At 36.0% G+C, this 27,241-nt stretch overlaps 1 protein-coding gene across 1 annotated transcript; it reads right to left on the bottom strand.

Annotated features, from left to right (window-relative positions):
• Positions 1-530: 530 nt before the first annotated feature.
• ERICH2 (glutamate rich 2) lies at positions 531-20,769 on the bottom strand. The gene is made up of 10 exons (XM_062578910.1): positions 20,671-20,769; positions 19,469-19,502; positions 17,346-17,382; positions 14,965-15,014; positions 14,669-14,705; positions 10,729-10,805; positions 6,420-6,619; positions 3,619-3,676; positions 2,394-2,465; positions 531-1,104 (listed from the first exon to the last, which is right to left on the bottom strand). Exons 1-10 carry the CDS (start codon positions 20,767-20,769, stop codon positions 953-955), a joined length of 816 nt encoding a protein of 271 aa, XP_062434894.1. The 3' UTR covers positions 531-952.
• Between the last annotated feature and the right edge of the window lie 6,472 nt (positions 20,770-27,241).

Below are 27,241 nucleotides of genomic sequence, written 5' to 3'. Positions count from 1 at the left end.
ATCCACTTCTCCTACAAACTAAACTTTTGTTATTTCTATAGACTAGTTGCAGCCTGAAAAACACCTAAATTTCTGTGGTAAATTTACATAAGAGGCTCAATTCTATAATCCCTTTATGAAGACCAGACTCACTGGGAGCATGAATTCATACTTCCTCAGGTGAGTATTAATTCTCTCTCTCTCTCTCTCTCTTTTTTTTTTTTTTTCCATCAGGGTGGATGATATCTACCACCTCTACTGTGATTCATGCCGTTTCAGTGTATAAGCCTTATTAATGCTAACAATAACTGAATGTTAAAATGGTAAATGTTGCACAATCTTACCAGTTATGTAGATTTTCTGGTCAATTTAACAACCGGCATTTATTCAACCATGCTATAGGGTTTATCTCCAAATCTGGACAAAAGACATTCACTGAAGTTATATATTTTTACAAAGACATCAAGTAAGGATTTTTAATCGAAATATTTTTAATAGCTATTTCATTAATGTCAAAACTATAACAAGCAAAAAAAATTTCAGCTAGCTGTATTTATATTTTAGGATGGCATTTCTGTCACTCAAAATATCATCATCACTTCGCAAAACAGAGTTTATGTAATCATCTGGGAAGATCAGTTTTCCCCTTTTCAAATGATGAAAAGGAATATGGCAAGCATAATGCTCCTAGAATACAATGCATTTGCTCAACTAACAATCTACACCATAGTTTCCATATGACCTGCAGCTCCAGGGGGAAAATATTTTACCAATTGCTTCCGCATATATCAAATTTGTATGTGTCACTAAGTTGTAGATCAAGGTAAATTTTGCAGATATAAGTTTGAAAATAATACATACACAAAAAGGACTACTGAAGTACAGGAAAGGAATTGTGATTGAACAGTACACTTTAACATGCCTTTTGGAAAACCAGAATCATCAAACAAAATATTGCAGATGAATTTCCAAACTAATTTTCCGCAGATTCATCAGAATCAGAACTTCCTTCACTTTCTTCATCACCACTATTTGAACAACTAGTACTCTCCTTGTTGTCATCACTGCTTCCATCAATGGTTTCTTCATCTTTGCTGTCCCCTTCAGCAAGTTTCTGTGCCGTTTCTGCCATTGAAATACACAAGATCATTCATTACTGAATTTGTTTTATGTTACAGGAAGTTTTTCTCTTTTCTTTTTCTTTTCTTTTTTTTCTTCTTCTTTTTTTTTTTTTTTTTAAGGAAGTAAGCAATTAGTTTTACCTGGCTTTAATTAAATGATTAAATACTTATAAATCTTTTCTAGTGAAGGAAGAAAAGCCTGCAAAGACTATGTCAGAATGTCAGAATGCAGAGTTAAAACTACGATGTTAGCTTATATCCTGAAATGTGCTGTGACCACTTTGTTCCTGAAATTGGCTCAACATAGCTCTAAAACAAGCACAGCTGGTAACCAGAGAATCCCTCATTTATGGAGGAATGCTCAGATGAACTTAGCCACTGTTTAAGCTTCTTTGTTGTTCCGTTTTCCTGTAGCTACATAGTGGCTGTAGAAGGGGAAAAGACTTTTTTCCTCCTCCTCAGCTGTCTTTATACCCTAACAGATATCAGATTAGGAATTCTTGACCATGAGTTACTGATGTAAGCTAAAGTTAACATAGTAGGGAAAACATAATGCCCATTTAAACTAGTCCAGAGAGTTTCCAAAGAAGGATTAAAGTTATTGAATCTTTGCCATTCTTTCCTTGTCATTGTACTAGATTACAGAATTCAGTAGAAGGACTTTCTCTTCAGGTTAACATCTTTCAGCCTAATATCTACTTTGTGACAAACATGGTCTACATTTTGGCATGACTCAATTGCCTGGATCCCAGGTAATGTGTCAGAGCATCATCAGGTGTTTTTTGATGAAATTCTCTAGGGTAGTTTAAAAAACAAGTTCCTTTACGGCTTGTTAGGTCTCTCTCCTGGAAGTTTCCTGCCTGAGCACTAAACGGGTTTTCTTGAGCACTTCTCTTTCACTTCAGTGCAGCTTTAGACAGATTAGTTTAAGGTCTTTATTGATGCTTTGGAATACTGAGACAGATGACGGGAGCTCACCTGGTCCATTCTACCAGTTCTGAGTTTAAGAGATGGTTCCTAAATAAGACTTCCGACTCATTCCTTCTTCTCTTAATATACTGTAAAATGAACCCTTGCAACTGAACATTAACAACCAGAAAATGTTTACTCCCTCATTTTATAGCCCAAGTAGCCTATTTAAGATGTAGAAAACCCAGAAATAGTATAAATATTTTTTGGGGTGTTTTTTAAAATAAGGTCAGATTCCTATTGGTACAATAACTCCACTGTTTATCTGTGAAAAGCAAGAATATCTCTGTAATAAAATATTGTGGCTACAATTCTCAAACTTACCCATCAACAACTTTTCTTCAAGAAGTGGAAAAAACTGCTTAGCCTCAGCATTTTCTGGTTCATAGATCAGAACTGCAATTTGACAACATAACGTATTACTGACGTAACATATATATACGTTATACATAATGTATTGTACGTATACAATGACAAAATAGAAAATCTGAAATAGGACTGACCATTTATGGTCCACTAAAGTGCAACTATACCTCTAAAAGACTTCACATATATCTATACACACATCAAAAATGGATATTCATAACCTGAAGAATTTCAAGCCTATTGTTACAGTCTATGCTTTGGTTAATGTCATAGTTTGGATTAAGCAATTAGAAATGTAAATAATGACTTTTCAGTTAACTACATTATTAATTTCAGAACAAACTTTATTTTTTCTTTAAATTTTTCATCCTAGAATTAGGATGGAAAGAAGATGTATGCTATTTACAAGTAATAGGATTATAAAGTATATTAGCTATATTGGAAACATGCGTAATATATGCAGAAAATTCAGAAAACAAGTTAAACTTGAATAAACCCTAGAAATACCCATGGGAAAAATCTAGAAATAGTAGGGCCTGAAAAAGCTTTGTTATTATTTTCCATATTACATATATATATAAATGCCATAAACTGAGGGAAAATAATTTAATGAAAAAAAATCAAATGAGTTATTCTGGAATAAAAAAAATACAGTAAAATACTCAGATTTTAATCAACTGCTGATCATTGCAGAATATTTCAAAGTTAAAAAAAAAGGTAATGGTTTATTCACTAGCTCTCGGTTTACTTTAGTGACTTACTAGTACTCTTCGCATGTAATCCCTTAGACATAAAATTCACTCATTTAAAAAGGTAAAGAAGAAATAAAGTACGTGATATCATTAAATATTATATCACATTAAGCTTATAATAACTAAATTATACCTTATTTTTCCTCTCTATAGAATACTCTATCATGCTAGAGTATTCTAAAATTTAAAGCATTTTGCTAAACATACAGACAATGCATTATATAATAGCATTTCAAACTGGGGAATTAGATTATAAACAATTTTGCCACATGAAGGTGATACTTTTAACTCTGGTTAGGATGCTTCAACACAAAAAATAAATGCTGAGTGACTGAAAATAGCCACTGTTATGAATGAAATTGTAATGTCTATGCAGAAAGTCAGTCTGATTACCTCAATTAAAATATAATCACCCCTGAGGTAGTACTTACTCATCTGACAAAGGTTTTTTGCAAGATTGTAGTTTCCATTCATAATTGCTTTCAGGAACTAAAATAAATAAATAAATAAATAAAACATATAAATCTATATGTATGTATATACCTATATATATTTTCACAGAAATGTAATCTTGTATGAAATTAATATAAATAAGTGCTGATATTAAAACTCAATTAATTCCAAGTTTTGCCTATTTTTACATGAAAGATATATTTGATGAGATTCTAACAGTTTTCCCCAAGTAATGGAGAATTGCACTGTTGCACCATTGTACTAGAGAGATCCAGACAAGTCTGACAGTTTTACCAGAACTTGCTTAATTTGCATTCTAACTATGACCATTTAAAGTCTGGACATCTAAGTATTCATGGCACAAATTCAAGCTATTACGGAAGCACTTAAGAATGAGAACAATCATACAAACATGAAGTCCAACTTGCTTCAGTGGAAGCAGTGAATCAACTCAGACTAAAAGTCTGCAGGAATGAAGCTTAAATTTGTTAGAATGGTGATATTTTTAAATAGGAAAACATAACTGTCCTAGCCCTCTGCTGTTCTTACACAACTAAATACAATTAATAGCCTTAAAATATATATCTGGCAAGAGTCAGATATAAGGATCCTTGCTGCCATTATTACACATTGAAAAATACCAGAAGTTGATTAAAATCCCACAATGCTTTCAGGCTTACAAGTCCACTTCTATAATTAGAATATCTGAGATTCAGAATTTTTCCATGTATATATATTTTTTTCCAATCTTTTCCTCATCAATCTAAACCCACAAATGTAAATCATAAAACATTTCAAAAAGCAAAAACTAATAATATTAATCTAACAAATGTGGTCCTGGTTAACTGTTTGATTATCGGACTGGTGAGACAAAGGCTAAAACCAGCTCTATAAACTCCTTATTCAGTTAAAGTAAGAATGTTAAACAAATTACTAAAGAAAATATGATCATCACTAAAGTGTCAAAAATAACTACATCATAATACCTAAGGTACCATCATTTTTCCTTCAGTTAAAGAAACTGAAAATCTCACAAAGCAACATCCAGTAACTATTAGCTGGGGAGTATTGTTGTTTTTAATCGTGGACACTTAAATTTCACTTTTATTTGAAACCAAACAGAAAGTTTGAGAGCTGCTAAACTTAGCAGGTGTCTTTCAACACTCAAAACAGTTCATAAATGACAAAGGCTAAACCTTGCTGTTTGTCAGCAGACATAGTTCCCTCACCATAAGAAAATCCGGTTATAAGGTTTCATCTTTCACTGCTCCTTCTTTGTCTTCCCAGTGTAAAGATATATTTTACTTTGTAGATTCTAAGACATGCAGTCCATTAATCTCCTATTTTTTGTTAGAGTAGAAAATGCAAAGAAAATTCCCCAATACTTTCAAGTTTTCCTTCAGTTTGCCTGTTTTAAAGTATTTTGATGGAACTCTTCTTTCATTTTCCATTCACCATGTTTTTTATATAATACCAACATGACTGTGTCAGCTTGTGTGTAAGTAATTTAACTTTTTAAGAAGTGAATGTAAGCTTTTTTTCCCTGGAAAAATTAAAAGCCTGAATCCAAATTGCTCTTCTTATATTTCTGTTTTGTCTATAGTATATTAGATTTATAGTGAAAGCCCACCCTCATCTTCAAGAGTTTGTTAAAGTTCCATTAAAAGAAAGACGACAGAAGTTTGGAATAAAAATCTGTGGAACAGCAATGAACTGTCTAAATGGAGTGCGGTTCTCTGCTCATTTCAAATCTGAAGAGGTGCTGATTATTAAATGAATACACCTAGTTAATGGAATTATCATATTGAATACTACTCACCAAACAGTTCAACATTCAGAGTTATGACACTATAAGCTATTAACAAGGAGGTAAAAATGATCCTCTTCCAGATACAAACACACATGCTCTTATAACTATGGACTATAAATACCCCAGAAGGAATGCTTACAGTGCTTACAATTTGTAGTATCCACAACAGCAACTGCAATGCAAGGCAAACAAATACCTTTGCACTTCAACAAACAATAATAAATATAAAAATAAATACATAAAAAGGGCAGTATTGGGCCAGGCTACTATTCACTTAGTTTAATATCTGCCTGAGATACCCAAAACATGCCTAGGGAAGAGTATAATAGGGCAGGCACACAGGTTACTTTCTCAAGGACTTTACTGGCCACCAACTGTCTGCAGCACAGGAGATTTGTCAGATGCGGTTTCTATTTATTTAGCCTATAAACTTTAATAAAGTTCTTTTTCAGAAATCTTGTTTTTGAAAATGTGAGCAAGAACCTTGCTTACATAGTAAATGTATGGAAGATTCATTTTCACCAAGCCAATCACTATAATTGTAAACATATTATTTTTATGCGCAGCCCTTAGAATTCCAGCTTTGAATTTTCTGCAGAGTTGTGCTCTGGATTTCTGTACGAGAGAGTAACAACTGTAACCCAGACAAACTTGTAACTAGTGAGGTCTCCAAATCTGTCCTACTTGGCAAATACAGCAAACTGTGTAAATGTATCTGTTATCAAAGAGTTGTTGCTGAAACAATCATGGGAATAATTGTCATGATACATCATTTTTATCAATGAGACCAAAATCACATGGAAATTTAGGTCTGGGAATAAAAGATTTTTCATGGTTATCTCGGTAATTAATAATGCTAACAAGTCTTGAGAAGAATTATAAAATATTCAGTGTAGAATTGGTACCACAGCTTACCTGAGTACACAATACTGACTTATATTAAGACAGTTTCAATAAAGGAAAATTTACCTCTGCCAGTAATTCTAGTGGTGCACTAAATTTCCCATCCTCATTTTCACTTTGTTCATTGCTAATTTCATTATTGTCATCTGATATTTCTGTCAGTAGCTCATCATTATTATGATTTTTGATACCGTTTGCCTGAATTTGAGCACAAAGTTCTTTCTCAGGTGCTTTCTTAATGTTCCTGGATTCTTTTTCATTTTCACCTAAATTAAAAAAGAAGCATTAATGACAATATGGCAAACTATAGCACTTGAAGACTGTTCTTTACGTTCAGAATAACCCCCAAATATTTATTCATTTATGATGATCATGAAAAGGTCTTTTTGCACATAGTTTAAAATATTTCCCATTTAACAATTGTATCAAGAAGATTGCATTTTAAAAATTTACTTAGAAGGTTTTCTGAGCTTTAAAGATACTATTATTATAATTAACAAAAAAACTCTCTTCCTGCAAGACTGCAATGCAATACTCCATTACAGGGCTAACTACTTGAAAAAAAAAAAAAAAAAAAACCCAAATGACAGCTATCTGAACGTCTTGTTTCAACACCTATTTGACTCACATGAATAGAATGAATTCTATTTTACTGGGCATTCAAATAAACACATGTTGTTCAAACAATGGTAGGAAATTTAAACACAAATGAGTTAAACCCAGTGCTCCTCTTGACACTTACTACAAAATGTTGAAGTGAATGGGTTCATCAGTGATTAAATTTTAGAGTTTAAAGGTAATTCTTAGGCCACAAAAGAGAATCATATTACTGGTCTCAATTCAGTTTCAGTGATACTAATTACACACTTTTGTTCTATAAGATTTGGTTGCAGAGAAATCTGCATAAAAGCATGCGTCAAAGAAAGAAAAAGAAGTGAAAAAAAGTCTATATTATAAAATAATGTTGAAAGAATTGACACAATTTATGTAGACTAGAACCCCTTTATGGAAATATCAGTTGCAGTTCCAGTGTTAATGATGAGCTTAAAGGAGAGATTTGACTTCTTCACTTTAGGTAAAGAAAGTATATGGTCCAAAAATAACATTATTCTTTCTCAATTCTCTAATCCATTTTCAGAACATGCAAAAATATATTGACTAATTCTGAAGGTAATACGATGTTGAAAATGGAAGAAGAAACTTTGTATAAAATATACTTAGGACTTTCTTTGTTCCTAACATAACAATGCAGTTGTTTCAGACTTCTAGGATAGATTGTATTCATTGCAATCTTGTGGGTAAACTTGTATCTCTATCTTTCTTTCCTTTCTTTTTCTTTTTTTATTTTTCTTTTTTCTTTTTCCCTTTTTTTTCCTTTTTCTTTTTTCTCTTCTTTTTCTTTCTGTGTATTGTGCACAACTGCACAATACAAATGCTGGTAAAAATAACCGTATGAAGTCTATGAACTTTGAGAGGCTCAGGGTGACCTTTTTTAAAGGTGAGGCTTTTTTTGGTCAGGCGACTAAACTTTACGCCAAAAACTAGTTTTCTATCAGCAGACTGGGGGGGGGGAGGGGTGGAGGCAGGGTGTGATGACACAAATGCTCTTCCCTCCTTGTGTGTGGAGAAGACTGATAGACCTTCCCCTATAAAGCTGTCCTAGTTGAAGATGCAGCTCTCCTCAGCTTTCTGTTACTGCTGGCTATGTGATGTGTTGTGCAAGTATTCTCTAAATACCTTCAGGAAAAAATCACAAAGGTAGCCTGAACTCATCTACTGACTTTCTTTGGCAAGTATCCCTTCTGCTGCAAGACTGCTGGTGCAGTAACCTCTACCCAAACAGAAGCCACAAGCAGTAAGAGAACATCTTCGCAGGTCTCAGACATCCTCTAGGTTTATCTTCTCACAGGAGTTTCATATGCTATAACTCAGCACATTGCCTTCAGACATTTTTAAGATTTGCATTCTCTTTCTTTACAGTTACTTCGTATCTTGAAAGTCAACAACCTTATGGACTTCCAAAGGAAGAGTTACAAAAAGAAGTGAAACAAGCAAAATAGTTACCCAGGGAAATTACTACAATGGTTAATGTCTAAATACATATGGGGTATTCTAAAAGAAAGTGTTACATGCCATCAAAAGACATCTGTGTAAACATATTTCTTTAGAAGTCTGTGACCGATGAACAGGCTAACGTGTAAAACATCAAAGACATTACTAATATATGGGGGATCGGAGACACCTGAGGAAAGGAAGTATGACAGCTATCTAGAATACAAAGGCTGCCTCGCTCAACAGACCTGTCCAGGAAAAAGATAAAACAGAAGGAGAAAAGCTCAGTACAGAAGACAGGCTTTTAATTGAGAGAGGAAAAAACAAAACAAAACAAAACAAAACAAAACCCAAAAAACCGCAAACATAAAATTTTAAGAATTGTTCCTACCTCTCTACCTTGTACAGAAAACCTATGAAAGCTCTTCAGGCTACATTTTTTTAATTTAAACTCACTTTATTCTTTATTCTTACTAACTTCAAAAAATTAATTATTTTTGTTTTAAGAAAAGCCTAATGCTCTTCCAATACACATTTAAACAGGTACACACTAAGCTCTTCATCTTCAACAAACTGTAAATGATCTATCTCTATCTTGTCCTTAGGAGATAATCACCTTACTACTCCTTACTAATGCCTATTACTAATATCCCCTCTATTTCAGAAGTATCAACTATCTTTTCTCACAGTCCAACTAATAGATATCAAATTAAACTCAGACCATCATAAGAATTGCTCTTCTTAATTTATATTCAGCTCTGAAGTCTTCTGTTTCTATTTTTAGTCCCAAAGAAGTGCTTCTGTATCTAGTATTTGTCTACTTTTATCAATTAGAGAGGTTGGTCCAATGAAAGATATTACCACCTTCATCAGACCTTACCTACATCTTTAACTCATTCCAATACCAAAACGCTATTGCAAGAGTTGTTCTCTCACTTGTTCTTTCCTTCCTGGCATGATGAATATTTAATAACACCATGGAAAAAGGAACAAATGCAGCAAAATCATCCAATAGAGCCTCTACTCATAACAGCATACAATTTGGTGATGAGAGCGTATTTTTTCAAGCAGTGGAAACTGGGGTTTAAATACTCACAGGCAAGAGTACTGAACTGGAGTTTCTGAAAACCTCAGTCAGTGTAACTACTCAGATTTCAGGGAAAGGGGAAATAACACCCTTATTCAATTTTTTTCCGCTGTGATGAGAGAAAGCTGGGTGCCTAGCTGTTGGAAAAGGCTCAGAATGGAAACTCTTTTGAGGATACTTAAATTATGTCTACCAAATCCATATTTCCAGTGTGCTAGCTTAGGGGGCTTCCTAGCTCAGCATGTTGAATTACAAGGGACCCTCTTTAGGAATCTAAGTCTACCTAAGCACCACTACCAGTGTGGCTATTTATCTGTCATTAATGTCAAAATGAAAAATTTGGGGGGGAAATAAAAAGAAAAAGAAAGAAAGAACAAGTAAACTCTTTAAAAAGACACTTGCATGGAGAATTAACAAGAATTCAGAGTATATTTCGCTTCAAACAGTCATTGATGTCTAGGTTCCCTGACTTTTCATTTCTTAACATAGGATGGTTTTAATAACTGATCTTTACATTTCTGTCAAAAATAAAAACCAGAAGGAGACAAAACGACCCAGGCTGGTTCTATACATAGACATATACATTCCAACGGGGGGTGGGGGGACAAAAAAACCCACACCTGTAATTTATTTCTATAGCCTGTTTAGATATAAATAAGGCTTTGACTACATTCCTCTGCAGCGTTTCTTTACACTTGTCCAATTTTCTTGTCTGCCACACAAGGTTATTTATGCAACCAGAATTTCAGACTCTGCAGCTTCAGAAGGCAAGAACTTTATTTTGGCAGAAGTTATCCTGTAACATTCCAGCCATCGGTTGTTAGTCCCATTTCAATTTGACTAGAGGGCATCAACCATGTATTCACAGAATTCCGTAATACACTGGTAAAAACTAGCGGGTTTTTTTCATTAGTATAATCAAATGTTTTCTACAGAACTAAATTCAGGAGATAACAGAACTGAAAAACATTATTCCCATATTTTGAAGCGTGTATACAGGCAAATGCTTTACAAAGATAAGCACTGATCCCAGGTATGAAGATTTCTCAATAAAACCAAACACAAACAAGTACCAAGTCAGCAAATTTGGACCTTAGGAGAAGAATTTCTTTTGCACAACTGATCTGCGCAACAAGTTGCTTATGAAACCTAAGATAAACCAACTAAATCATAACAGTCTTACTCAATCAGCCATACCACAAACTATTGATAACTTGAAGCAAATACAAATCTTACCTGTAGTTCCTTGTGCAGTCTGGGGAAGACTGCTGGACAAATTCTTATTTTTCTCAATTTTAGATGAAACATCCCATCTACATAATGCATAAATATTTCCAGTAGTGAGAAAAATAATAGAAAAAACAAACAAGCATGTAAATATCAGAAATTATAAAAATGACAGCATGTTTCACCAGAGTGAACTGATCTCTAATGAGGTTTTACAGCCAGCAAAGTAATATACTGACTGGTGATAACCATATACTAAACATAAATTCTTCAAAGAAGAATGGGTTGCTTGAAAAATAAACAAATACTTACTGAAGGACAAAACAGTCATTCTAGACATTATGTGATGCATTAGTAACTCACTATACAAAGTACCAGAAAGGAGCAGTCATATAGCCTGCTATCACTCTCCTTCCTGTTTTCTACGCAGAAAAATAAACTTTATCTCACATTTTAATATGTTTTCTGCCATTACGCAAGTGCTACAAAGAATATGATGAAACAATTTTTTTCTTCCTCATTAATTCGGTGACAACTCAGATCAAAGTTGGCCTCACTGAGAAAAAAATAAAGGTTTTACAATATCTCCAAATTTTAGAGTGCCTTTATTTTTGAAGTCATATCCAGGAGACAAAACCATACAGCTTGAAACTTGTTTTCTCTGGCTGCCCAAGATTCTCTTTTCCCCCATTCTGTTTGTGTTCTCCCTAGGCAACGGCAGATCATGCTGACTGCAGCTGCCTGATCTATGCTACTGGTCTCTTTGGGGCATCCACCACGTATCAGAAAGTCAAGCTGGGATAATATTTAGTTCCTCACACATCCTGGCAGCTTGCAGTTCAAGACTGTAGTTGTGAACTGCTGAAGGAGGCCACAAAAGTCGGTGCCTCCCAATGGTCAAAACCAATCTCCTGTTGACAGACCTCCCACTGACTAACCATGGAAAGGAACTGGCCACTGCCAAGATTGTTCAAAGGATTAAAGACCTATTTAAAAAGCTTAATGGTAATACTTACAGAGTACTTTTATCAAAAATACACAGAGGGATGAAATTAGACCTATTTTTTCAATGGATATTTCAGAGACTTGTTTTGTAGGGGAGACACCATTGTTTACCACTTCAGGTCCAAATCCCAACTCACCTTAACAGTACACCTTCAAAGTAACAATTTTCCACAAAGAGAAAATGTATTCTGCCTAATGCAATTATAACCTTACAATAAAAATACAATGTTCTTCAGCTTTTACTGAACAAAGTTAGCGAGCTGCCACTCTGTCCCATGGCAAAAAAAAGGTTATGATTCGAGCATGAGTCCCAAGACAATGTTGCATTTTTTTTTCACATAAATATAGTTTGTGACACAGAAAGCCAGGTCAAATTTCTCTCTCACACAGTAAGTACCCCTCTGCTGTTGTGGGGTCATCCTATTCCTTGATGCATATTAACTGGTGAAAACAGTGGGAATCACACTTATTGATTGTGCAGCTCTCAGCAGTTTAATTGGCTTTCTTAAACTTTCTTGTTTATAACTCACAGATATTTGCCTTTTCTTTTTGATAGTCGAGAATGACACCGAAACATATTTAAATCATTGAAATTGAAATTACTTTTCAAACACTGAGTATATACAGATACTATGTTAAAGTATAAGGAACACTTCTTCTGTATATTGAGCCTTAAATTCCCTCATTTATCACTGGATTACAAATGGATCACTATCCTCAGTAGGTTCCACAAACATCAAATCATCAGCAGCGTGAACAAATCATACAGACAGAAGTAAATATGTTAAGAGTTTAATAACCACCTCAGAGTTTTTGCGTAATAGTGCCCACCCCACAAGCGTATGCTATTTCAAAGTGGCACGCAAAAACATTTGAATCACAGTTTTATCTCTGGAAGAGGAGTTGCCTGTATAGTTGAAAGTTTCCTTTGGTGCCACCTACAGCCCAGAGCAGAACTGCTGCTACTGTTGGCTACATGTAAGAGAAAAAAATGGTACTGCAGGTTTGCTTTCTCCTGGACACATTTCTTTGTGCTGCTTTGTTACATGTTTAACATCTTTCAGCCCATTCTTCAGTGTAGTACCTGAGCAAACTCAAGTTTGGGACCCCTTGAGCAGCACCCAAACAGTGCAAGGTAGCAGGGCTTGTGGACAGAAAGGCAGCATATGTCACAGCTTTAGTAAAGCACTTGCATTGCTTCACATTACACAATAGGCAAACTATATTTTTTGGTCCAGAATATGCTTAAAACTCACTAGAGTTTTAAACTTGCCTGAAAAGCCACACGAATGTAATAGCCAGCTCTTTACTCTATGCAGTATTAATGAATATATTCAATAGTAGTGGGCTGCATGATATCGTATTCACTATGCACCCTTCTGTTTTAATAGTGAAGTATTACTTACTACTGCACCTGGATTGCAGGAAGGATGTTCCTATATTTTAGGTCTGCAGTCTTAAGGGACACAGAAATTCCTTGCTTGAGTAAGCAAGTTTAAACTTCAACAAACAGAGAGGCAACGAAATAATTACTTGAGATTGGAATATGTGTTAATTTAGTAAACACTACAATTGAGTAATCTTCCTGTACCACAGCTGAATGATAAAGAATATACTTCTTGCTTTTCTAGAGCTAATATTCCTACTTTTTAATCAATTATGCATGTATATACATTGAATTCTGCGACTATACCTATATACACATACACACACAAATACATATATATTATATATATATATATACACACACCCATACAGAAACAAAGAGGCTTCCCTTTAGGAGGTGGCCGAACAGTCACATTTATTATTAGCATTATACTAGATGTATACCACTGAAGCCCTTAGCCTTATTTCAAGTTTACATTAGCACAAATGAGTTTCCAACCTGGTAACTAAAGCTGAGTTTATGAATACAACATATAAATGCAAAATACCGTATTATGAGAGTTATGGAGAAGCATGAAGGACCAAAATTTCAGATAAACTCAATAATAATAATAATAAAAGTATTTCAGTTGGTTAGGTATTTTGGTTGCCAAAAAAAGGGGCAAGAATTTTGCCATGAAGGCAGCCAAACATCAGAACAGGTTGCTCAATGAAGCTGCAAAATCTCAGTCCTTGGAGATATTCAGTACTCAACTGGATGAGGCCCTGAGAAATGTACTTTGAGTAGGACTTTGGGCAACATGACTTCCAGAGGGAGTTAGCATGTACTATGTTTATATATTCAGATTAGAAATTCTAGAAATAAGCTCTCAGTACACTTTCCATATTGCAATTGCCTTTATACTGCCTCTCCCTGTGAATAGAATCTAGTCACAAATCATGATTTTGAACCATTGAAATAACAGTATTTCATGACTTCAAGATCAGTGCTACAAAAAAGTATAGCAATTTGTTTATTTTGGTAAATCCATAGCTTTCTCTTAAACTTGTGAGAACTTTAGTTTCAGTGCTCATGGTTTTCAAAACTGTGAAGATATTGTAGAGCTAGAACTCGCACACATTAAAGATCACGGCAAAGTTTCTGTTAACATCAGGGGCATAGGATAAGTCCTGGAAAAACACTGTACCAATAATTTTCTCAATTAATGTTTCTAATCATAATGTACTCATGAATCCTACACAAAACAAAAACCACATTGCTATTATTTATCCTTAGTAGTAGTTATAAATGAAAACAAAAAAAATCAAATGAGCAGTCAATATCACAGAGCATAAAGATACTCAAGTTTCTATAATGCATCTTGCACCATATTGTTAACAGTTATTTTTTATTGGATCTAAATAACAATGGTGACAAGTGAACCACAGGTTAAAGTGTTAATCCATGTATTTTCAGTCTTTCAAAATTAATTGGGTGACAAATGATTGCATTATTGAACTCTAATTGCTTAAAAAGGCATGTAATAGATCAGCTGCAAAACCAAAGACATCCTCTTACCGTGGTACTGCTTGGATTGGTTCAATTACCGCTTCTTCTAGAAAACAAATACAAAACATCTGTTTTGCATTTTGGTTCACCTGATGCAAATTTTGTTCCTCATCTCTAAGATTTCTTTCACTTGAAGAGGTATGATCTACTCCCCCCATCTACATTTTATTTACAATACAAAAAGTCATATCTCAAATAAGTATTACCAAATTGCTCAGATATGTGCTTACTTAAATTTTCTTGATTATTTTAAGTATTTTAAAGCAAGTGTTGTTTCAAAGGTTAGAATTTGTTAAATAATTTACCTTTTGGCCTTCCAAATATGTAATTTTCCATTTTGTCTATCTCTTTGTTCCTAAAATAGAAACAACAACTTTAAAAAGCATTGATTTTCTATTAATCATACTGTATTAGCAAAATTCCTAAGGCAGTGAAAATTTGCAGTAATTTCAACACAAATTCACACAAAGATACAAACTGAAACTTTGGCATCATTTTATCATCTGTATGAATATTCAGAGCAATGGGATTTAAAACATCATCCAGCACAATAGCTAAATAAGAAATTAACAAATTTATTGTCCATAAAGGACGTGTATATTTAATCCTAGAGTAAGTTGATGCTTACCTTCTTGGCGGCTGTCCTTTTTAAACAATTGTGCCTAATAGATAATAAAAATTCACTGCATAAATAACTTTCTGAACACTAGGCTACCACAGTTTGTACAGGTAGACATGAAACATCAAAATAAATAGAAAATAAATTTTTGTTAATCTCTTAATTTTTTAATATAATATTTAACTCCATATTTTTGCTTATCTACAGTTACTGAAGCAATTTATTAATCAAGACTTAATAGCTAACTCAAAAAACTTAAAAGAATAAAGAAAGTGAATCAGGAATTTCCTAGTGTTTGTATAAGCTCTTGATTTAGGCTTCTTCCCTAGGCCTTCATCTCCATTAGAAGAAAACTGTCCTGCAAATCATTTCAGCACGTGCTTACTTTTTACTCTTTTATGTAAAGAACTGTGGCACATTCTTACATCCTATTGAGATCACTGAAACTTAAATATGTGCATAAATATATTTCTCAGTGGATTCTTTAGTAAGCAAGCCAAATGAATGCTGCTATTACTCTCTGTAGTATTTACAAGGTGCTAGAATTCCTAATTAGTGTTTCCGAGAGCCTCCACTTTCCAGTATCAGCAAACCTTCATCAGTACAGACTGATTATGTAGTACTAATGGATCACCACAACAGAGCAACTCAGAACAAACATAAAATGACTTAATGTGTCTAATGCATATTCTTCTTTTCATCACTAAAGAAACACAAAATTAAGCTTCTCTTTTGTAATTTCCACATATCCCACTCTTGAGCCATTTACAGATATTTTCTGCATCTTATTAAAACCACATGTTTTAGTCTACAATAGTTATTTCATGCTTTACATAAGGCAGGTAACGTGGCCCATACCTTAGGTAAGAGCAGTGTAAAATTCATCTAGGAGCACATAGAGAGTGTACAGCTCCTCATTCACTGAAGTGTTTTTGCCATTCAGGGAGAAGTGGGAACAAGAGTGCTCTAGAAGTACAAGCAGGCTATAGGCCATGCAGTCCCTTCTCTGACTGACTGGTCCCAGACAAGGCAGCTATGATGAATTGCACTGGAATAGGTTGCCCAGAAATGTTGTGGGGTCTCCACCCTTAGAGATATTCAAAATCCAACACAGTCCTGGGCAACCTGATCCAGGTGAATCTGCTTGAGCAGGGGTATTGGACCAGATGATCTCCAGTGGTCCCTTCCAGCTCCAGTGACGCTAGGATTTTGTAATTTTGTGAATTATGTGACATTTTATGACAATGGAAAAATAGGAAGTTCTTCAGTTTAAGGAGCGATGGCAGTCTCTGAAGTTGTACTGCAAAGAGAGGAAGTTTTTGTGAATTCAAAGCCAAATGGTTTATTGCACTTTGATAAGTACCTAACCTAAAAAAGCCTCCACTAGCTGAAATATTACATTTTTCCCTCAACTGTAATTACAGCATCACTAATACACCTACATAAAATCAAATACAAAATTTGAATATGAAGTTTGAACAAATATTTACAAAGAAAGTTGCTAGAAAATTTATTTGGTTTGCAAAATACAATGTCAAACACCATTAAGTAACATACTTAACTTATCCTGCCCTTCAGTATGTGCACTTTTTATTATAATTCTAATTTGATCCACTGGGAGGATTGCTCCTCTTTTATCCACTAGGCTTGATCAAATCAGTGCAATAGAAGAAGCACTGATGCATGAAATGATAGGTCAATGTAACCTTGTCATTAAGCAGTATCCCTGCAAATCACAGTAAACAAATAAAACAATTTATTTTATATGCTCTAGGTTTTAGACATGAATTACCAAAACCTAAAGCAGGAACATTTTTACCTCAAAGATAATATATTGCTGCATATCACTATGTGAAAACTCATTTCAATAACTTCCTAACACAAAATCAGGGGGGAAAAAAATCTACCAACAAACAGTGACTGTAGTGGCCATTAAAATATCCCTTAACTTCATCCACCACCAGGCATCCCCAGGTCAGTATAACTGATGTCTTCTTACAGTTTCATTGCACAAAAGCCTTCTCTAGAAGGAACTTCTGGCATCAAGATGAATCTTTCTTTTCTTACCTTGATATTGTTATGGAGGTCTCTAGGGTAAGTCCATCTAAACAGCAAACATGGTATAGTTAGCACTATCACAAATAATAGATCATATTTTCTTACAATTTTCATTTTTAAGTAGTTTATCACAAGAAGCTTAGTAAAGCTTCTTTATCACAAGAAGCTTAGCTGTTAAAGTTTTCATCTATTTAAAAATAGATTGGGCTTTAAGATAATTCTAGATCATATAAAAATACTGTGTAAGACAAAAAAACCCACCTGAAATGGTAGTAAAAAACTGAATCACCACCCCAATTGTCACATGCTAAGACATCATACTTTAAAATGTATTAGAAACATTATCATGTGATTTTATTCCTAGCATTGTTAGATGTTCAGTAAAGATCCCTGTTGCACACTGCATTTAATACAAAATCATGTTTAAAAATTTTAGAATAGTCTACATATGTGTTTGTGTGAGCATTCAGGCCCATTTATATAGAGTAGGGTTGGTAAAAATAACATATAAGAATGCAAAAGGCTAATGTGCAACTATGACAATCTTTACATGTTCACACAGCCTTGCATAGCTATAGTAAATTGTAGTTTAAAAGCTTTAAGTGGTATTCCATTCCTACTCTTCTTCCTTTCAAAAAATCCCACAGTATTCTGTTCAGTTCATTCAGTAACATTCCTCTTTGGAGCAAATGTTAAGTCCAAGTTTCTTACAAAAATCAGAGCTAATTCTCACTGAAGTATAGAAGAATATACAATGAAATATTGCTTGATGTTATTACTCCCTTTAATGAGACATTTAAGCCAAGAGTCATATTGTTGATATCTCACAGCTTTCTAGATGGAAATTTAAAGAACCCATTGTCCCATTCCAAAGCCAAAAGATAAAGCTCATACGTTGGTTAATATTCTTTTTCTTAGTAGGACAAGAAGATAAGTAGAATCTTTGCAGAGAATCCAACAGTTATGATGTTTCCTTGTTATAAAGTAAGGAATGAATAAAAAATAAAAAGCTATTTTGGAATCTTGGAACATCTGAAAACTTAAGCTACTAAAAACAAAAAAGAACTACGTAATCAGATGTCCTTGAAATAATAATTTTAAGGTATATAAGATTTAATATACAGCAGGATAGACAAATGAGAATTATATTAGCCTGCTAAAATCTGGAAGGTCTACATTTTTCCAGGAGTTTGGACTATTAGCTAGCTAACATTCTCCTTGTAAGTAAATCAAATTTAAAAACTGACGGAGAAACAAGTAGTTTAGATACTCTAACCTACTCACTGTAGTACTGTGGAGAGACATCTCCATAAGAATACTAACTAGAATCACTAACCATGAATGGCTTGCAGTACATGACAGCTGTATAGAGGACAATGTAAGAAGATGTGTACTACTGAGTATCTAGTGCACGCTGAATTGCTAAGGCAGGGATTTTTTTTTTTTTTTTTTTACGTAGTATATGGATAAGTTTTCTTAATTTAAAAAGTGATAATTTTGTAAACAAACACAGACAAGCTATTATAAACTTTAGACTAGTGAACGGAAAAAAACTTTTTTTTTTGTTAAATAATGAATGTTTAAAATATGCTATATATACTGTATATAGCCGCATAATTTAAGAAGAAATAAACCATGCAAAATACTTTTAAAGTTTTAAAACTGTTGTTTATATTTTTAACATAGGAGAGAGGTTTTGGAAAGAGGTGTTGAAAAAACTTCAGTTTTCATTTGGGACATGAGAGGGAACACACACTTGTTCTCCTGACAGAGATTTCAAGTAGGGAACTACTGTCAGTGCAATTTTTCACAAGTGGAGATGTCAACGACACAGTCTACGCAGTAAAAACAGAGAGACAGATTTACACTACAATGTCATTATTAGTTTAAAACAGAGTGTGCTTGGTCACACAAAAGACAAGGTATAAATATTAGTACTTCTTAAAAAGCTGAACAGACTCCTAAGATAAAAAATAAAATATTAGATACTAAAATATGCACACTTAGGCTGTCATAATAATCTTAATAATGAACATACTTGCCACTATCTTAAGAAAAGGCTTGGAAACTATAAACTCTTCACATTAAAAAATGAAGTTATCTGTAGTCACAGAGAGCTCATAAGAAGATACCTTCTGGAATGATCACTTCTGGCATTCCAAAAACCTGAAAAAATAATTAAAAAAACAACAATAACAAATAATTAAGTATCTAATTTTTTAAACAAATTTAGTGTCTACATTCACTCTAATATCTACTGCAGAGTTATCTGACAGCTCCTGTAAGTGGAATCATTTGGTTTTTCTTTAATCTTAGGCTATGACACAGTTTCCATATGCCAAAAAAGTTAAGAACATTCAACAGAAAGATCTGCAACTTCTCTGGGTCAAAAATAAATCTATCTGTTTTGTGACTGGTATTAAGGATACATATATTTTTCCTATAGCATACAGATCAGAAGCTCAACAACAAAAAGGAGAATTCCTCAACATGCAGTAGCCGTGCATCCTTGAAAGCAACAGACCAATGTCTCCTTGCTCTCCTTGCCAGAGTTGGCATTTGTAAATGTTTTCTCCATTCTGCTATCTCACTTTGAAGCAGTCACAGCAAGCTATATTTCAGTTGCTGGGCTTTGGCCTTTCCTACAGAAGGCACACAGCTGTCAGGGAAGCATGATATTTTATGTTTGAATTCCACGGAAGGGCCAGCCCCCGCTCCCTTAAGAGTCAGAGAAAGTTTTTCCTTTGACTTAATTAGGAGCAGAAATAGATCTTGAGTAGCAAGTTTCATCAATAACATGGATCTTACAGTTGAGTAATGTGACAAGCAAAACCCAGGCAGGGGGAGAAGAATGCCCGTGCTACCAGCTGAGGAAGTGGCAGAAATTTAGACTTACTGACCCCAGACATTATACTATTTACTCTTCTGACAATGCATGGGAGAGGCCACTGATATAATGATGGCAGCACAGCATAGCTGATTAGCAGCTTCTGTACGGGTATCTATAACTACCCGGACTTGGATATACAATTCAGTTGAATGAGTTTCTATTTGCTGCAAAGCGAACTGCAATATGCCCAACATTTCCATCAGATTTCTGCTGCTAGGTCTTGAAAACTCCTGTCTACCCAAGAGCAGACCGTATCCGCAGAAAAGGGGAGAGCTGATCTGAAATCAGCACGCTTTTAGCACTTCGGGCAATGGAACAGCCAACAGCTCGGCTTGACACCATGGTTCCCGTTACAAACGCCCAGCCGCAGCTGCCGGAACGCTGCTAACCCTAAGCCGGGGGCCGAGGCGCCCCGGCGGCGGGAGCAGCCCGGGGATCTCTCACCTCGCGGGGCCCCGGCGCAGGCGGCCCCGGCGGCGCTGCGCGGGCCCGAGGTGGCGGCGCCCGAAGGAGCGGGCAGCCGGGGCGGCCCCGCGCGGCCATGGCGACGGCGGGCCGGGCCGGGCCGGCGGGGAAAGCGGGCCGGCTCGCAACGCCGCGCGCAGCCAAAGGGCCCGGCGGGCCCCGGCGGCACCCGTGCGAGGGCGGCGGGGGCCAGGCGGTGCCGGTGCTGCCGCCGCCGCTGCCCCCCGGCGCGGGCTGGGCTGGGCCCCGCTGGGGAAGGACGGGGCGCAGCTGGCGGCCAGCGCCTGCCAGAGGGATGTACAGGAGAGAGCCTGGGGCCAAAGTGGGTCTTATGGGAGGGTTTGGGGCCCAAATAGAGCAGGTGCCCGGCCCCCAGTGCCAGCCCGCTGCCCTGGGGAAGGATACAGTGAGCCCTGCGGCAGAGGGCTGCTGGCACTGCGCAGCTGGCCGGAGAGGCGAACCAGAGCGGGCCGTGGCCACCTGCGACGACCTGCTCTGAGGGGTGTGCAGAGCTCCACTGAGTCGTGACTGGCCTGGAGAATGCAAAAAGGCATCATTATTCACAATTCCACAGTGCTAAGGGGCATCCAGCAAAAACTGAAACGGATGTGAAACCAACATTACTTTTCACACAGTGTATCATTCAGCAGTGCAAATAGCTATCAGAAGCTGTGGGGCTGCAGTGTATAAATCCATTCATAAAGGGACAACACAAATTGATGAAGGACTGAGCTATTTCTGACTGTTAAACACAACAAACCAAATGCAATTCTAGCTCTGGAAGTTTCTGAAGCGCTGCTCCCCAGAAGCTGGGAGGCCTTGCCAAGGGTAATACCTGTTTCATATATGCCTTGTTTTTAATCCATTTTCCTTATGCATCTGTTACTGGAAAACAGACTCCCAGGTTAAACAGACCTTTGGTCTGGCTCGTGCTAGCTGTGCATCCCCGTTATGTTTACCATTTCCTCTGAGAAAACCAGTTCAAGCTCCTCCATCCCTGTTCCCTACATGAAGCCGAGTCTAGCAAGAACTTCTGAAATCTGAGGTTCTTCAATTATTATTTGGTGGTTCCTGGGGCATATGCTGTTCTGCTGCTTCCTTCAGGTCTTACCTCTCCCCAAAGTCATATCATTTTAACCGAAAAAATTTTAAACAGATGTGGTTGCAATGGCGTTAAACCTTTTCAGTGGAGTGGATAAAATAACTGTCTCTGACTCCAGAGGGATGAATCAGAGCCTTGCTATAAAGTTAGCAAAAGCTGCATCTTGATGGTACAGTTGTAAAAAAGAACTTAATCACTTTTAGACCTGGAAGCTGTCACTGGCAAAGTGTGGTCCTAACTACACTGTTTTGCTGTCACAGGCAACAAAACCTTATGGGCTTTAACTATGTTAACCAACGCACCACCTATCCCTGGGCAGCTCTTTAGAGCAGACCCAATCTTTTTGTGAATGTTTTAAGTTGAACTGTTGCTTATTGCAGTCTAGTTTGAACTGATTTCTTAATTACTTATTTTAAACTGAAGTATGTTTGATTTAAGCAAAGGAGGAGCATTCACTGAAAGAATTTTAGAGTTTTAACTACACTGATTTGAAATGACACTGGGAGTTAAACTGTGCCGATAAAACATCATTTCCACTCACTGTGTTTATGAACATAACATGTTCTGATCCTGTGCTTTGTTATAGTGAGATACACTGCATCTTGCATAACCTATATACTAGCAGTGGCACTTAATAAAATAAATATTCTCAGCATAAATACCCCCTCCCTTCACATTCTGCTGCTGCTTATTCCATTTAATACATGTAAATATTTGCAGAGCTTTTATTATTACTATAAACAAGTATGCTGCTTTTCTAAATGCTCACATCCCCAGAGAATTCCCTTTTTTATCTCTTCTGACCTGAGCGTCAAGGTTTATAACATCTTGCTGTCATACAATATTTATGCTCTGGAATATGATTAGAGAGAAACATTTTGGAAAATCTTAGAAAACAGTGACCTTACACCCACAAATATAATTGAAGTTTATTTGTAGAGTTCAAATTTTAAAAATCCTTAGTATTAATCTTCTCAGCAGCATTAGATACATTCCACACTAAGAGGCATTAATGATATATTCAGATTACTTGGTTAGTATTAATAAATTAATAGTATTAACAGATAAATTAATAGCTTAGTAGTAGTTATGGATACTTACTATTAATAGATTGGCTTTCTGATCAGCAGTTAAAAATGTTGCAACTTTCTGAAAAGTGGATGTGCTGCTTTGTCTCCACAGAGTTGTTTAAGATAAATCTCTTCTTTTTCAAAATTCTGGCTTTGGTACTGTGTAGTAAGGTGCACATAGGCAACTTTCATACATAGAAAAAGGAGAACACAGAGTCAGGATGGCCACTCAGCTTGTCTCCGACTGAAGTAAGACTTTATGGCTTAACCAATGAGAAGGACATATCCTGCAAGCAAAAAGTAAGATGAGACTACTTTGATTTATCTTTTTGAATAAATGGTGACAGATAAAAGTGGTATCACTCTATAAAAAAAGTGCTGTAGAATCAGCAACAAGTCAAGAGGTTTCGTTGCTTTGATAAAGGCTTTTCATGTGGCATTGAGATGGTACAAACTCGGCCATTTCAATTACAGGATTTCATGAGACAGACTGCTCTGATTTTGAGATCAAGAACAATACATTCAGGACTTAGCAAGGATGATATATGACAATCTACTAGCATTGAAGGTGTGAAGCATGTCTGCAATTGGAGGAAATTTTGTTTGGATCATTTATCTTATTCTGCTTAATAAAACTGACTTTGCTATACGCTGTGCTTTCCTCTCAAACCTTTTAAACAGGAAGTAACATTATTTAAATTAAAAGAACAAATAATTATCATGCAATTGGTACATGTTTGATAGATAGAAACTAAAATAGCTCTAATACGATTTAACAGTCTGGCCATGCGAGCAAGATGAGGCCTGCAGCATCCCCAGACTATTGCTCCCCAGAAGGAATTATGCATTCAGAGGAATAATTTCTTACCCAGTGGCAAAGCGTATACAGAGAAATTCCCTTTAAGGTAAAAAGGCTCTTTTTGTCAGAGTATGCAGTCAGCTCAGGACGATTTTTTGAGAAAACAGAACCACGTCCCGGAGCCTCCCACCTGCTCTGGGGTGGCTCATGTCCCTGCAGGGCACACAAGTACTGCAGTCGTTCCGAAAGAGAATTCCACATTCCCACATTCTAATCTGTCTTGCAGATCTGTACAAAAACCATAGGGATTCTAAGCCTATATCATCATTCTAATTGTTTTTACCAACATCTAAGTTTTGCATCTTTGATAGTGTGTGTATCTTAATTAGGAGCTGGTTCTCAAGTGTATTTAAAAGAAACTGAACAAACCAAATAATTGTATAACTCTAATACATCATTCTGAGTATTCAAAATATCTAATTGCTGTAGCTTATTAAAAATATGCCTCCTCCTTTCCCTTCCCTGAACAAAGTGGCAGATGTTTTAGTATCTAGATCAGAATCCAAATCTGAGTAGCATTGCTAATGCCTATCACCTATTTTAAAGTAAAGGATGAATGAATGCATATAATGAAAAGAGAAATGAGCTTCTAATATACTTAGGTACTTTATAAAGAATGATTTTAACGTAACATACTACTTACCAACTGTTTGCTTTACCAACTGTTTAGCATTTAATATTTTGTAGCTGATTAAAACTGTGGTTCTAACGAGAAAAATAATAGAATGTTAAAACTAAGTGGTAATGCCACCATATAAATCTTAGTGGTTTCAGGATTCTGTTAGCACTGCGTTTAGCTTAGGAAACTTTTTTCTTCATTTGTACCTAGGTATTCTAAAATAGCCTAACTGCACAATGATTTTTGTTTGGGGGAAAAGGGAGGGCACAAACACCATGAAGGCAGTGTAACAGCTGTGTACTGGAATTCTTTATTACATTGAAGTTTGAGGCTGTAAAATGAACTCTCTTGGACTCTGTGGGAAAAAGGGAGGAGTGAATCAGCTAAACTTTTCTAGGAATTCTTGGGTCATTTTCTCCTCTCTGCATTCAGGAAGGAACAGAGAAGGGAACTGGGAGCTGATATGTTGTTATGAGTTGATATTTCATGTTGATATTTGTGAGTATGAGCAGAGGGTTCTTCTTATTTGCCCCATCTGACCCAGCAAATGGTAGGAAATGTGGCCTGTTTTTTTAAAAGAAGGTTCTCTAGCTGTTTTGTCTTCTGTTGCCTCACCCTCCTGATGATTAATAGAAGATCAATGATATTCAGATCCATGAACCATTTTTCTCCTTTGTGGTTATGACTTGTACAAGCCCTTCTTCCAAAGAGAAGAGAACCCACATCCCTGAGGAATGCCGGGATGTGTGGAACATGTTCAGCATTGTCATTCTTTGTATTTGAGATCCCATTGGGCAGCAAAGTTACAGTTTCAGTGTTTACATGAGTTAACTGAGTTGCTCTGACCAGTTTAACATAGTATTGCAGAGAACATACTTCCCCTGACAAGACGGCTCACTATCGTTATCTCTTTCTAACTTTTCAAGCACTGAACATACTTTTGATCACAGTACTTTGCAAATAGCTTTTCAATGTCATCATACTATTTATTCAAGAATTTTATTAAGAAGCTCAGACATAGCCTAAGGTCTCACATACGGAGATAAGAAGATTTGGTTAATATTTTGGAAAATATAAAAGTGCAATCTTTGCTTGTTTGAAACTATTTCTTTGAGTTCTTTCAGAGCAAATGAACTGTAAGAGTCAGTGAAGCCACACAACTAAAGGATCACGCAATGCTGAGAAGAAAGGACCTTCTATATTTAGCTAGAAGGTGAATACATGATCTTTATAACGTGTAAAGTATGTAGATGTCAAGTGTTTGGTTGGTCCTTTCAGGGCTCTGAAATGGCAAAGCACTGCCATTATTCCTGGTTATTCTGGAAAGCAAATTATTTAGACCTGAACGGAAGAAACAAAGCCATTTCCAAATTCTTTTAGGATTAACATACGGTGGCTGAGAACAACCGACTTTCTCAGTCTGTGTTATCTTTCCTGTGTAATCTTTAATGCGTGAATAGTGGGGATTTTCATTTCTGTTTTTCACATATACGTCCTAGGCTTGTGGAGAGCTGCCTAAATAAGGGGGAGCGTAGCAGTATGTCTCACATCTCCTTTGCATGCAGATGAAGGAGCTGCATGTGGAGATCACTGACACACCATCTGATCCTGAGTAAAGCATGTGGGGTATGATGACCCCAAGTGAAGATACAAGTTTTGATCTAATAAAATTTTTACCTGCTTTGTAATTAGAGCTTGTTTTAAGAAGTGTGCTCTCTGATGGCTGGTTCATGTTAAAAAGGAAAATTAAAAATGTGTTTGAGTAGTATATAGATCAATACTGGAACTTTGTTTAAGCAACTCAGTAGTGCTGTAAAGAATAGGGATTTACAGATGACAGGAATATATTGTTTTTACAGACAAGTCTATCTTTTAAGGATACAAAAATACTATTAGCACAAATTATTGTTTCTGCATGGAGCTGGTGATACGGCTATTTGTAATTGGAAATATTTAATTTAGGAAAAATTATGATTTACCACATTCATGTATTTTTTTTCTTACTCTTTCTCGTTTTCTCTCTCAAAAAAAATCACCTACGGGTATTTTTCTCTTACATTGTATCTTTCCTCCCATACTAAATTCTATGGTGATATGATATTCAGTTCATGACATCTCAGTCAGTGTCATGGAAGAAGTTTGTGATTAACTGGAAAGAGGAAAAATATGCTGTTGCCTGAAGTGAGTTACTTGGCATCAATGGCTGGCAAAGCTAGTGACGGCTGCCCTAGAGAGGGGGGATTAAGATAATGAACTAGAGGGAGGCTATGAAGGGAGGCCTTAGGGCAGAGGTTGTATAACACTGTTAAGACTAGAGAGAACAACTCAATCAAAACCACAGAAAGTCTGTGTTCTGAGATTGTGAGAAGAAAAACAGGATCGATGGTCTCCAGGTTAAAGGCCAAATCTCACTATCTATAGACTCCCACTGACTTACCAATCAGAGGTCAAAATACATGTTTTCTTTGGTTTTCATTATCCCTAATGAAACACCCATATGACTTCAAAACAGTTTGGAGTAAATATTAACAAGGAATAAACCCAGCAAACTTAGTTAAAACAACCTTTAAATTGCATGCACTTCTGCTGATTTGCTATGACCCAGATTGCTCATTCAGCTAGCCCTGGCCTTGGATCCTTCTCCTCTATGATGCACAAAGCACTCACCTGACAGTCGTGAGTCTCAATGGTTGCTGCACACTTGCAGGCCTTTGGTGACCTGGATGCTGTTTAAATGCAAAGTAATTAAATATATGTGCTAGGACAACCTTTTGGAAGGAAGCCTTGCTTTGAAGATCATTAGTCTCAAAGTCTTAGGAAGCCTGTGTGATAAATACTTCTTAGAATTTTGGCAGGAAAATCTAAGAGATGCTTTGAATTGACTTCATCTTGTACCAGAT

This window comes from Rhea pennata, chromosome 6 (assembly GCF_028389875.1).
Source record: "Rhea pennata isolate bPtePen1 chromosome 6, bPtePen1.pri, whole genome shotgun sequence".
NCBI classification, from domain to species: Eukaryota; Metazoa; Chordata; class Aves; order Rheiformes; family Rheidae; genus Rhea; species Rhea pennata.
The sequence above is the reverse complement of the archived record's forward strand: the minus strand, read 5'-3'. Positions and strand labels throughout refer to the sequence as shown.

Excerpts from the sequence above, each read along its gene's own strand:
- ERICH2 (XM_062578910.1), bottom strand. The coding sequence starts at position 20,769 with ATGGCCGCGCGGGGCCGCCCCGGCTGCCCGCTCCTTCGGGCGCCGCCA. Across the intron at positions 2,466-3,618 it reads AAAAAACCTTTGTCAGATGA|TTCTGATCTATGAACCAGAA; the intron begins GTAAGTACTACC and ends GTCAAATTGCAG. Across the intron at positions 1,105-2,393 it reads TGAAGAAAAGTTGTTGATGG|AAACGGCACAGAAACTTGCT; the intron begins GTAAGTTTGAGA and ends TTTCAATGGCAG.